Below are 13879 nucleotides of genomic sequence, written 5' to 3'. Positions count from 1 at the left end.
GCTTTTCTTTTGGGTAAGCATCTGAAGCCTTGCAGACTGTTGACTAGTTGCTTTGTGCACAATGCTACGGGCTGACCGTAAAAATACAAGATGTCGTGTGTCGAAAACTGCAGAAAAGCTCAAATTAAGACGCAGAGAATGCTCCTAAAACCTGAATGATACCAGCATATCTCACGTCTTAACTGCAAAATGCCAAAATCCGAATAGCCAAACTGAATATGTATCGAATTCTGAACATTTTCATATATGGAATAATAATGCAATATAAGTGTGCTTGAAAACATAGTTGAAACATGCACAAACAATATTTGACAGCAGGATCAATAGAATGCATTAGAGGATTGATATGGTAATACAAAGTATTATCATATTGCATCCATCAATGCAAAAAGCAATCAAATTCCTCTTCAAAATCTACATACCTCTTTTCTTTTTTTTGTTTTTTGCGAGTTTTATTTGAATATATTTACAGATTTTTTGTAGCCTGAGAATGTTGCACTCAAAGCTCCATGACTAAAACCACGGGGGAAGATTTTTCAAGATTTTTGTTTTTTTGTTCCACATTCTGTCGTTGGCAAGCTGCCAAAGCACCTTAGCAGGAAAATCGACTTTGGCTACTGTTTTCAAATGCCGCCACGTTGTGACAGAGAAAACTGCCAAAACATTTTTGGATTAAGGCGCATGTGAGAAAGGGCATCTCCCTCCTTTCCCACATCCCCGGTTTCTCCCTTTCTCAGCTTACAAGAGGAGAATGTGCACAACTATAAGATCTGTTTACACAGTCCCTCCTGAGGTCTTAAATGAATACACAGCCCCTACACGCTGCTTCCATAAACACTTTACTCGCCAGAATAGGGAGCTCATTAGGACTGCACGGTAATGAGGAGCCATCCTGGTGCTCAGCAGTGGGTTAATTGGGCCAGAGAGAGGGCACCAGGAGCCGAGTGTGAAAATGTGAATGGCAGCGGAAGAGTAGCCCCTCCACGCACACACACACACACACTTTATCCCACTCTAAATGGACATACTCTGAATCGCAGTGACCCGCAGAGGTCACCTTGTAATCACCATGGCAATAGGGGCGGCACACATGCCCTAGCCACACTGGGGGACGAATAGCAACCACTTAAGTTTTTGGCAGCATGGCAGGCATTCCCAGCGTGAATAATGTGCAGGCGGGGGCCTCCCAACAATCTGATGGCTTTACACAAATGGGGCCTTGTAGGAGGACATTCATCAGCAATAAAACACCTTCTCTGTCTTCAATGAGACTGTTGTGTCTTCTGTGGCAACACAGCTATAAAAGTGAAGCTAAGGGGACAGGGACATTGTTTAATGTACTGCTTTATGAGGACATTCTCTTAATCTTAATCTTTGGAGACATTCAGCTGTGGATCTGCAGCTCGGAGCCATTTTCCGGCCGGACTTTTATTGACTGTATTGCAGTCAGACTTTGTGCACAACTGCAGAGTCGGGCCATTCAGGGTTACCCTGCTTCTGTTCTGCAGGATTTATTCTCAAAATGTGCTTTTTTCTATCAGTTCTCTCTGCGGCCTGATTGTTGGGTAAAATATCCAGTTTAAAAATCACACTGTGAGGATTTTTATGGAGGCATTATGATTGTGAGTTGTCCATCCGTATCTCAAGAATGCCTTGAGGGAATTTCCTCAAATTTGGAACAAACATCCACTTGGACTCGAGGATGTGATTAGAATTTGGGGATCAAAGGTCAAGATCACCGTAATCTTGCCTCTGTCTCATTCTCTTGAACGCAATATTTCAAAAACATTTTAAGGCAATTTCTTCAGATTTGGCACAAATGTACTTGGAGTTAGTGATGTACTGATTAAAAATTTGGTGGTCAAAGGTCAAGGTAACTGTGACGTTACGTCTGTCCCCTTCCTGTGAATGTGATATCTTGAGAACACCTTGAGGGAATTATTTCATAGTCAGCACAAACATCCACTTGGACTTGAGGACAAACTAATTAAAATTTGGTGATCAAAAGTTATGGGTCAAGGTCACCGTGATCTTACATCAATTTCATTCTCATGAACACAATATCCCAAAAAAACCTAAAGAGAATTTCTTCAAGTTTGGCAGAAATGTCCACTAGGACTGAAGGATTAACTGATTAAAATTTAGTAGTTAAAGCTTATAGGTCAAGGTCACTGTGACCTTGCATCCGTTTCATTCTCGTTAGCACGATATCTCAAGAATACCTTGAGGGAATTTCTTCCAATTTAGCACAAATGTCAGCACTGACTGATGAATTTAGTGATCAAACGTTATTGGCCATAACGAGAATTTATACACTAATTATGATAAATTTTCACACAAATGTCTTATGATGAAGTGATAATATTATATATCCAAAATGTAAAAGGTCAACTTTGCTGTGACTTTATAATGTTTTGTAAATCACTTTTCTGGCCATTATTTCGTGTTGTAAAATCAGGAACAGAAGGGGAGACATTTGGGTAGATACTGAGTCTGTGCCACTAATCTTGAAACTGTGCTGATTGTCTGATCTTCCGTGCTGTCGAAGGAAGATGTGTGTGAGGCATCCATGTTTTAACGGACATAATTGTAAACTGTAACTGAATCTGGTTTGCGGAGACATAAAACTGAAGGCAGTAATACTCTGTCTTTTTTTTTCTCTTTCTGGCATCTATCTCAGGAGCTGTTGGCCGTGCTTAAAATCATTAAGTAAAAGAGCACAAATGAGCTCTTTAAAATATTAAAATCACATCTTGTACAGAATGAAAGGTTCCTCTGCTTGCCTCTGATTGTTACCAATCACCGCTCTCCTCTTGCTCCATTTGCAGCCTCCAACTGTTGGCTTAGCCTCTCACAATGCGGAGGTGAAAGTGTGAGCGTGTTTGCATGTGCGGACCGAGTCGATGGTGGTGGAGGAGGAGGAGGAGGAGGAGGAGGAGGGGTCTGCCTCGCTTTCTCTGTAATCCCTCTCAGTCTCTTATCACCTCGTGCAGGGAGAGCAGCAGTGGGGGAGGAGAAGAGCTCGAGCTCAGTGTATCAGCGCAGCTCATCTCCCTACATTATTAAACATCCATATTTCCATATTTCATTGAGCCCCCCTCGCCTCTGCAAATCGCAGTCTACTTAGCATTCAGAATGGGATATGGTTAATGGGTATTAGATTTGTAGATGGTTATCCTGTGGCTATGTCTTTAGTGTGCAGAGCCAGTCGATCAGTCAGTCGCTGCTCTCTCTCGGGTACCACTGATGAAGTTGTAGTTTGATGTCTCTCTTTTTTCTGTCTTTGTAGTCAAACACAAGGTGAGGAAAGTGATTTTTCCTTACTCATCCTCCTTTACTACTTTTTTTTTTTATCTTTACAGGTCCAAGAAGATATCAGCCTTGGCCGCAACATTACAAAAATCCTCCCTGCGGAAAAAAGACTTGGAGCTGGAAGTTGAGGAGCTAGAGGAGGCAGCGACAATGGTGGCAGAGGAAGAAGAAGAAGAGCAGGGAGCTTCCAAGCACGCTCTGATATCCCACAGTGACAGCAGCAGCAGCAGCGAGTCATCCGATGAGAGCGAGGAGTCTGAGGCTGAAGGGCAAAGCAGCACTGAATCCAGAGAGGGAGCAGGAGGTGGAGGAGGAGGAGGAGGAGGAGGAGGAGGGGAGACGTCTAAGGACAACCCTCTACAGCCCCAACCCACCTCGGCTGCCTCTCCCATCCCCCAGGAACCCACGAGCACACTCCCCTCAGCAGAGAGGAAGGTGGACTCCCTCCCCGCAGCCTCAGAAGGCTCCAGGCAGCTGATCCAGGAGCTGGGGGAGCGGGTGGCGGAGGAGCTGAAAATCTCTCAAGACTCCAGCTACAAAGCAGAGAGACAGTGTTCACAGGCGAGCGGTGCAGAGTCTGTGAGGAGCAGCAGTGGGACTTTGTTAGAGCCGAGTCCTCGCAGAAACCCTCTGCTCATCGTCCAGGAGGAGAGCGACTTCAGCTGCTGAGAGACTGCGCTATGCATCCTGAAAGACTCTTGAATTTTGAACTCTTTAAGTGAGTGCAGATGGTTTTTAATGGCTTCATTTCCATATGATACTCAGAGCCTCTTCTGAAGGACCTTATTGAATTATATTCTCTTAATGTATGAACTTGCTAAGCCTCATTAAAATGATATGGTTGTTTAATGAGCGAGTGTGTGCTTGTAGTTATTTCATTAGAGGACAGAAGAAGAGTCAGGAAGTCGTCTGTTTTGCCTCCTGTGTTATCTGACTTTTCTGCTACATGCTGTACAAATATATATATATTAATTCTGAGCATGCTTTGATTTGACATGACTTATTTCTGCTCCTTTCTTTAATTATGTAATGTAATTTGACCCCTGAAATCTGCAGCGTCATCACTTTTCTTGTGCTGCTGTCAGATGCCTTTTACAGGAATTTAAACCTTTGAACCCTGAGCAAAGTGGTGCTTTGCTCTTTAAAAAACATGGGGAAAGATTGAACATACACACACAAGACAATGAACATCTTGGCAAGAAATGTTGCATGCTTTGCAAGAAATTGGTTTTAGAACATGATTTAGAAAATTATTTTTTGTTTAAATCTAGGAAAGAAAGCTAGGGAAAAGCTGTATTTCAAATGATCATAATAACATATTTAGAATTATGCTACTGAATTATTATACTTCTAAAACACCTTTTTTTAAAAAGTAATTGCTCCATTGTTTTCTTTAAACTTTTCAAACTAATTTTCAGGTAATTATCTTGTACTTTTTGCTAATTTCTTGCTAATTTTAGGGTAATTTCTTTCATTGCTTATTACCTTCTTTCCATGTGGTAAATCCAGGTTAATACTGTAGATTTTGGAAACCGATCTCTGCTTTATTACCATACCCATATTTACAATTTCAGTGTATATTTCCATGGCAAATAAAACAAGAATGTCATTCCTGACAAACATTTGTCATTGTTAGTTCTTGCTCGTCTCTCTGCCAAAGTGTCTGGCAGAGCTACTTTTCAGGAGCTTTTCTTTCCCTAATAAATAGCAGGAAAAAGCACCGACCTCTTCCCAAAGCATTGATTGAAGTGGAAAAGACTCCGTCGGCACTAAACAGGGCCGCGGAGCACGCAGCAGTGATTGATTCATCTGGCATGAATGGAGGAGCGCCGTCGACACAGCTCAATATCATCGGCCCCGCGTCTAGCAGGCGAGAGAAAACAAACAAGGAAGCACATGTCAGGCAGATAGATGAGGGCTGCAAGCGAGGCTGCGGCACGGGAGCCGTTTGTTTGAGAGATAAGAGCACCCCGGGGCCCAGGGCAGCCGGGAGATAGAGGAGCAGAGGGGCCATTGGAGACTTAACTGACACTGGGGCCAACTCAGGCGTGCAGATGTCCACATACATTGGCACCTCGCCTGCAACGAAATGCATCGAAATTTGTGTCTCCAGAGTGGACTTTTGTTTTTAAGGTAATTGAGGGTGGAAAAAGGATAGAGGAATGACCCAAATTAGCCAAATTTGTCAGCTTTTATGATCCTGACGGGTCATAACTGGCTGAGGGGTGATTGATCGGATGTTGCCTCAGGCTTTTTTCAAGGCGAATTTCATCCTGCATGAATGAAGGCAGCTGAGGAGCCAGCGGTGATGATGGCTCCTTAGGTAGGCGGTGTGTGTGTACTATTGTGTTACCGAGATGGATGGTGTTGTTAAGCACCTCCCAAGAAGAGACAACCTCCTTGCAACACCCCCTTGGGAGGGAGCACCATCATGGCCGTGACTGAGATGAGTTACATCGTGAGAGCGGCCCCATTTAAAACCCCCTCCGTTCTAGGGGACATGAGTCCGGGGACTGCGCGGCCCCCGCAGGCGGTGCTTCGCTCTCCCCGCTGGGGTTTCACATTGATTAAGTGACACCGGGCTCTCTTGCAGTTTTTCATTTTAAAGTGGCCTCCATATTCCCCCATTAGCGCAGACGTCACGGAGTCTGACCGGGGGATCCACGACCGAGCTCACTTCATGTTCTTCTGCAATTAATGCTCCTCGCCGACGGACATTTTTCAACTGACTAGGCCACGGTTTAATGAACGCAGCTGATAAATTATACAAGGCGGTAATAAATGTGATGTCTATGCTCTATTTTGACTTAGATTTGATAAATCAGCCTTTTACTCGTGTAGTGAGTGTGCCCTTTGACCCTCAAGGGTCTACGAAATTGGAGTAATGTGTCCAGGACTCATGTGGGCCTCTGTGGTAATTAGCCCATTAGCAACAGCACATGTCTGATAAGGAAAGGCTACTGAGGCTCATGATATATTTGCTTTTTCTACGCAAAGAAAAACTGCTGCATTGCTTTGCATCTTTTTTATCTGCAGAACATAAAATTGGCAGACGACAGGTCAAGGGCAAATCAGCTCAGCCACCGTCAGAGTGTCATTCTTGAGAATTCTTGAGAAGCTTTTTTGAAACTACAAAACACTAACCATTCCATGTAGGAGCTCATTCTTGACCTTGGAAATAGTCGTAAAATAATCTGTTTGGACTAAGAAGGAATAATTTAATATTTTGGTAAAAATGCTTGTTCAAGACTTACATAAGTAGATCAGGTCCAGTCTCATAACTCTAAAGCTCATTATTTGAGTGATATATGGAAGTCCATAGGGGACTCAATTAAAATAATAACTTGAAAATTAAACTGAAATTCCATCATATAATTGTCCACATATGTATGTTATTTGAGTAAATATTAAAATGGAAATGCAATAATCCAATGTGAATTTCCACATACTCGCATGCGCATACTGTGACTATATCAAAATAAAAATGTAAACTCTTTTTAACATTTAATTTTAAAAATTATACCGTGCTGTACTGTATTGAAATCTGAGACTCAAAGATGTTACAGGCACAATGCGTGTGTTTTTACAGTTTTGTCATGTAATGTGGAGCGGGTGGACCCAAATTCCAGAGACAACAGGAACTCAAAAGATCACTCTTTAGTCCAAAGGAGCAAAACAAGGTTCCAACAAAGACTGAAATGAAAACTTGGACTAAAAACAAAATCTAGTCTAACAAGTGGATGAAGTTCAGGTGGAGAAAAAGGGCGGAGAGGCTCAGGTGAGGAGAATCAGGGGACGAGGCAGAGGAAATGCAGGGAGCTTATTGGCTGAGAGAAACTGAGGAGCAGGAAGGACTAACAAGGCTGATGCAGGACAGCTGTGTGGATGTGTGTAAGAGGAAGAGGCTGCACAGGGACACAGGAGAGGAAGAACACAGTAAACTGAAACCCTAAAATGCAATCATCTCAATAATAATCCTTTGTGAAAACAAAGACAGACTCACTAAGAAAGGCAGCCAAAATGAGTCTTAAACACAAGACCAGACTTTCCAAAAGTCTGAATAAATCAGGACACAGACTGTGTCAATTTCAGTTTTTGTATCTATCAACACACAATCATTAGTGAGCTTCTGTGGTGCTGGTGGTATTTATTTATTTTTTTGTTACTATTGGACAGTCAGAGAAGTTGTTTGCCTCTATTTCTAGGTTTTATGCAAAGCTAACCATCCCGTAAGAAAAAACCTGCATGCACACACTAATTTTGGTGAGAAAGAGGTACTGGAGACTTCGTGGCTCTGATTGTTTTTTTTTACTAGGTGGGTTTCCACTACAGATTTGTGCTAAACCTAAGCGATATTTTCAAAATTTCGATAATACATTATTGCTAGATGACTGTGTTTCCATTGAGTGATATCATGTGACTTTCCTTTCACGATAACATTACAATAACCATGGCGATGGATGTTCAAACTACTGCAACCACTCAATGAAGCCAATCCAATGTCACCTTAATTTCTGTGTCACATATAAGAGATAAGAAGATCTTGGTGTCTTCCGCCATCCACACATATCGAGCCATGTTTTGTAGATGTCATGTGACTTTGTTATACTTCTTCTTCTCCTCCTCTTTCTTCTTTTCCTTATTTGGGTTTAATGGTGGTTGGCACCCATAAAGTCTCATTAATATCATATGATCTATGAAAGTGAAGTGTTTCCATTGCAGTTTTGCAAAATATCCTTTTTTAAAAACTGCCTAAAATACCCCCTCATGCCAGCGTAAAAACTTTTTTCAATAAATGGAGTTTTTTTTCCGTAATTGACATGTCTCCATTAGGCACATTTTGTATTCACAATTTCAATTTGCGCAATTTTAAGGTTAATGGAAACCCACCTAGTGAGGTGGATACTTGCAAATGCCATTAGGAGCAGTAGGAGGTGTCCTTTTTTTCACAAATTATCTGTTTTATGTGCTACTGTTAGGAAAGTAAAAGTCTCAGAAAGTATGGCACCTAATTAAAGTAACCAACTGTAGTCATCTCCAACATATGGAACATCTGTAAAACATCTTAATTTCATTTTGTGGACAAGAAATGATCAGACAAAACCCAGGATTATATGGGAAGCATATGCATGGCTAAACGTAAGGAATATATAAGAAGCTTAAGACTCATTTACTTATACAAATACCATCTGCTGTATGTGTGGAGAATTAGTGTATGACCATATGAAGTTACACATGGACTGGTTTGAAATCATTCAGGTTTTATGTCTGTGAAGATGAAGTGAAGCACTTGGCGGTGCATGTACTCTGACCTTGCTCACCCCACCGTGTATAGAAATTTCAAAATGAGCTTACTGACGCCATAATACATCTCCTCCCTTGTTTTTGTTTAAATTGGGAAAGGCGGCAGCAAGGACAGCATGGTCGCTGCCCCCTCTCCCTGCGACACACTGCCTCTGCCTGATTGTAATAGAAAACTCAATCTCCTCTCCATTCCTGAGAGGCAAAGTGATTCTGGTGCTTGAAAAGATTAATAGCCCTCAAGAAGAAATGAATCAGGTGCTCTCCGGGGTCCGACCCCTCCAATGGGCGTGCAAATAGAAATCCTTTTGTGCACCCTCTTTCTCTCGCCGGCCGTGTCGCCCCGGTGCGGCTCGACTCTCCCTTTTGTGGCCTTCGTACTGTGTCATGTCGCTCCAGGCTTGGCTGGCGAAGAGACGAGGAGCGGCTCGGGCAAAAAAGAGAAGCAGGTGGCCGTTCACTTCAGCTCATTCTTGAGGCTTTGCAGTCGGCCCTCTTGAAATGACTGGCGTATGGTAACGAGGGAACGAGTGCATGGGATGTGTCAGTGTCTCTCAGGCTGACGGCGCTGACAGGGAGGGATTATCTAAATGGGCTATTTTCATGCTCTTAATCACAAAAGAAACAGTGAAATACCCCCTTTCCGCAGTGTGTGGGAGCGTATGTGAGTGCGTGCGTGTGTGTGTGTGTGTGGCTGCGTGTTGACAGCGCCGGCATCCACTTGTCGTCGGTAGCGTTGCCTGGCTGATTCACTCTAATTGGTGTGAGCAATGTCCGTTAAATCACTCCCTAACTCTCAGTGGACATGTGCTATCAGGCAGCTTAATGCTGCAAATTGCCTGTGCCGTGCTGGAACTGTGTGTGTGTGTGTGTGTGTGTGTGTGTGTGTGTGTGTGTGTGTGTGTGTGTGTGTGTAATCAAGGAATCCTCTCATCGTTCTACCATCTTGTTAAGTGCGTTGGCATTGCAGGGATGTTGCTAAATGTTAATGTATACAGGAGAGTTACCTAGAAGAGAAGCCGAGCATCAGGCGTCTTGAATGAATGCACATTTCAAACTATATACTCTGCCACTTAGTACACGATAACGCCGCCCCTGAGGACGTGACAGCTGAGTTGCAGTACAGCTCGTCAACATTTCACACTGGTGAACAACAGCACATTTCTAATGAGGCCGCTTCCATGCGGTGCTGTCTCGAGCCCGCTCTCTTTTTGTCCACGACAGTTGTTCCTTATCTGAGCCAGTCCACGCTCGAGCGTATGTCTCTGCGCCCCCCCCCCAAAAAAAGCTCCGGTCTTGTGTTTGTTTTCATAGCTAAAACAGCTGTCAAACACGATTAATATTTCAGCGAGAGAATGTGCTGGAGGGAACCTCTAAGTGCTAGGGGAGTTGGAAACAACAAACCGATGCTGTTGCTTTCTGGCGTTCTCCCTCTTCGGCTGCTGTATGTATATTTGCCTAGATCCTGCTTTCGTGGAACTGAGCAGCTCTTTTATGACTCCCGCAACAAAGCGGTGCAGGATGGAAATCAAAATAAACTGGGTAAAGCTCTCCTGGTTGGTTTAGTGTATCACTTCATGGTAGTTTGAACAATCATGAAGAGGGCTCTTTGAAGTTTTCTTCTCAGAGGCGAACAGATCAGAGCTTCGTCGGTAGAGCCGAACCTCCAAGGCTATGCCTGTGTTTGCTTAGTTGTGTCCACCGGACGATGCCCTTTAGCCCTCATGTTAAGTCCACATTTCTGCCCCTCCTGGCTCTGAGTAGAGCAGACTGAGCCTAATGATGCCTCACGGATGTTAGTATGTTGCTGTGAACAAAGGTTTCTCATGCTCGCACTCCCCGAGCGCTCTGCAGACGAGCTCCCCTGACACCACCGACACAGGTTCTTGACACAGATAAAAAGCTCCTGCATGCGTGTAAACACAGAAACACACTTTTCTGTATTCGCTCGGCAGTGGCGGCTCTGCTGCTTGTGTTGACGTACCCTGAGCAAAAAAACACACGGACTTTCCACCCAGATCATGCTGCCACGTTTCATCCACAGCACCTCCACAGCTCTTCTTCCCAGTCAACATTTCCTTCACCCTGCTCTTTCTATTTCATGCTCTGCCTCTCACACACTCCCCTCGCCCTCTCACTTGTGGCCTTCTTTCTTATCTCCACCCAGCCTCTCTTTGCAGATCTCTTCAATGTAGTGTCAGCCAACCCCACGTACGTCCCACCCAGTCGTGCAGTGTTTTTCCAGCGCCTCTCCTTTTCACTGCTACGCACATCACAAGACTTGGCCTCCTACCATATTCCCCCAGCCCCCCTCAGGATGTGTAACATGAAAGCAGATACCCACACATGTGTCGCTTTGCCGATCCTGTCAGCATGTCACGGATCGTCCGCCCGCCGCGATTCAATCGCTGTTCTCTGGCACGGAGAGGTGTAGATTACATCTGCATGGTTCAGCGCCGTGCCTCCCAGCTGACACACGGCATCAATGCAGAGGGTAAAACATGGGGGCTTAGAGGGAGAGGAGAGGGCGGTGAAAGAGGAGAGTGGGGGAGAAAAATCACTGTCACTGCCTTTAAAAAGACGCCTGTCTGAACTTCCTGTCTTTTTAGTTTCTTAGAAAGACTTCTACTGATTCCCATCAAAAAAGCAGACTTGAGGCTAATGAAACATTCCAGCGAGCGTGTTAACAAGGACTAAAAAAGCAGAAAATGACTAAAGTGTCATTAGGTTTGCAGGATGTGGGGGCCTCGGCGCCGCCATCGACATCTGCCGCAATGTGACTGGCAGCTCGGTGGATTTTCCTGACATCAGAGCAGGGGAATACGCATGTTGTATGTTAATGCTGTGTCAAGCTGAGGGAACAGTGTCAGATCAGATAAGAACTGATAATGTGGCATAAAAGTATCTGCAGGCTGGCTGTGAGCTGAGTCACTCTGCTCTTGAAAAGAGAAAGGAAGCTATCAGATAACCAGCTTGCAGTTGGATAACTCTTGATAAGGTTGGTAGATCCATTTACTTGTAAACACGGGCTGTTGACCTGCGAGCCCTGGCAGAGTGGTTGACTTAACGGACCTTGAGCCGGGATGACTGAATACGTGCTGAGTGGAGACTTTGATCCCTCTGAAGGCGTGCTACAAGATTTAGACTTCATTTGACAGGTTATTTGCGTATGTGTAGAATATTTTTATATGCATTTTATACACTTCTTGTGAAGAGGTTTGCTTTATTTCACTGGTCATATTTCTTATGTGAATAAAGCTTAAATTGCTGATGACTTTCTGTAACAGTGTACTTCTTTTTACCTGCTGTTTTTTAGTCATTCCCACTCATCCCGCCTCCATCTCAGCCCACCAGCCAGACACTCCCACCTCATCAGCTCAGCACTTTCACCTGGTGTCACAGCTGCATCTCATGTCCACTCACTCATTACCAGATTGCTCTTTACGCTTCCATGTGAGACTCTCCAGCACTCACCTGTGAACTGATCTCCCATTGCTGACCTCACCTGCTTCTGACCTGTCTGGAGTCCCTGGAATTGAACTTACTCACCTGTTTATTTAAGGCCATTACCAGTTATACCTGCATGTGACTGTGCTGCATTTTATGTCCATACACCACCCTTCACATTTTCAGGTGATTATACACTAAAGAAAGCATATTATACTTAATTTAAATGATTGCCCTAAAGCTTACACACTGAACCTTTAAATCTTCTTAAAGAGTCTTGTACCAGTGGGGCAAACTGCTCTACCTCCATCTGTTATCAAATTCTTTTTCCAGGACCAAGCATCAGTATCTTGAAACCAAACAGAATTTGGATGATTCTTCAATACAAAAAAAGATTCTTGATTACAAGAAGATCATGTGCAACAGCTGCATTGAATGTAACCTAAGGATCCTGGGCAACAGACTAAATGAAGCAGACATCAACTGTCACTGACCACAAGAAACTGGTCAAAGTCATCAACTAGTGGAAGTCATGAAAATCAAGCATGTATTCATGTCCATCACCAAACGCCATCCTTGAATAGAGATCACATCGCCACAGTTCCTCATTCATGCCACATAATGACAGTTAAGTTGGCGCTGTGTTAAAGGACCATGAGATGAAAGCTCCAGAAGGTAGTAAAGGGACGATTGTGGAGTATTTTGTTACAAATGCAGTTCCCAAAGATCAAGAATGAACTCAAACAACTTTCTATGTCTAAATTAGAACCATGTGCATTTATTTTATCCCATATTTTCTCACTTGAATAACATTAACATTCACTGTTGGATCAAAAGACTCGAGATGCATATTTTTGGTGATACATCTGTTTGCAGCCTGGTGCGGCCCATCCTCTGATCTCAATGAACAGAGAGGGAGGATGATGGGAGAGCGAGATTTGCAGTCAGGCGAAAAGTGTATGTTCCTCTTTAATACATCCCAGCCCTGAGTGTGTAACCTTAACATGCACTAATCTCTCCAACACAAAAATCAATGAGGCGCCCGCCCACCCACATAACATTCATCTCTGCGGCTGATTCAGGAGACTGCAGCCTTCACACATCTGTGGGATGTTAGCATCACTCGTGGATTTACTCCTGTGTCGACAGACCGCGCACACTTGTTCACACACCTCCCATCCGCCCGGGGGGACATGAGGTCACACTGCATGTGCGTGTATGAAACTCAGGAGATAACAAGACCTGTGTCAGAAATACTGTATGAGTTAATATGTTACTTTGGTTCAAGGAGTCAAGTGGAGTTTACTACAAACGCTGATTATTCAGATCAACCTACCCCTCTTATTTATTTAAACATGTGATGTGGCAGATAATCTGTTCTGTTGTGAAGATAAAATACAACATGGTGAGCTCCAAACTGCAGAAATTTCTCGAAATACACTTAAGCCTGGCACACACTAAAAGATGTTTAAAATCTTAACTAATTTAGAAAATGTGAGAGAGCGCACAAATGATCGCGCTTTTCATACAAAAATAATGTACTAGTAGTCTATTACTGCAGTGTATGTGTGCAAAGTTTCAGTTATTCAATGTTTTTGATGTGCTGACATGGCATCAAAAAAAGATCTTAAAGTGAATTTTTTGGGAATTAGAGAATTACAAAAGCAAATACTTATACTTTTTTCCCTCAGTGTTTAATAAGTGTAAGTACAACAGTCTAGACCGAGATCTTTTCAAAAGTAAACCTTTCAAACCACGTACATGTCAAAGAGCTCAACAAGGGCTCAGCATTCACACTGAGCTCTCTCCTGGAGTCTGA

General features: G+C 43.5%; 1 protein-coding gene across 1 annotated transcript in view; it reads left to right on the top strand.

The window, feature by feature from the left end:
• The window catches only part of shq1 (SHQ1, H/ACA ribonucleoprotein assembly factor), a 47315-nt gene extending 43151 nt beyond the window's left edge, over nucleotides 1-4164 (top strand). Inside the window, exon 12 of the mRNA XM_042494012.1 lies at nucleotides 3363-4164. Coding sequence (XP_042349946.1) covers nucleotides 3363-3981 — 619 coding nt within the window. The 3' untranslated portion in view covers nucleotides 3982-4164. The remainder of the gene's footprint in view (nucleotides 1-3362) is intronic.
• Nucleotides 4165-13879: the final 9715 nt, after the last annotated feature.

The sequence above is a fragment of the Plectropomus leopardus genome, chromosome 2, assembly GCF_008729295.1.
Source record: "Plectropomus leopardus isolate mb chromosome 2, YSFRI_Pleo_2.0, whole genome shotgun sequence".
Lineage (NCBI taxonomy): Eukaryota > Metazoa > Chordata > Actinopteri > Perciformes > Serranidae > Plectropomus > Plectropomus leopardus.
The sequence above is the reverse complement of the archived record's forward strand: the minus strand, read 5'-3'. Positions and strand labels throughout refer to the sequence as shown.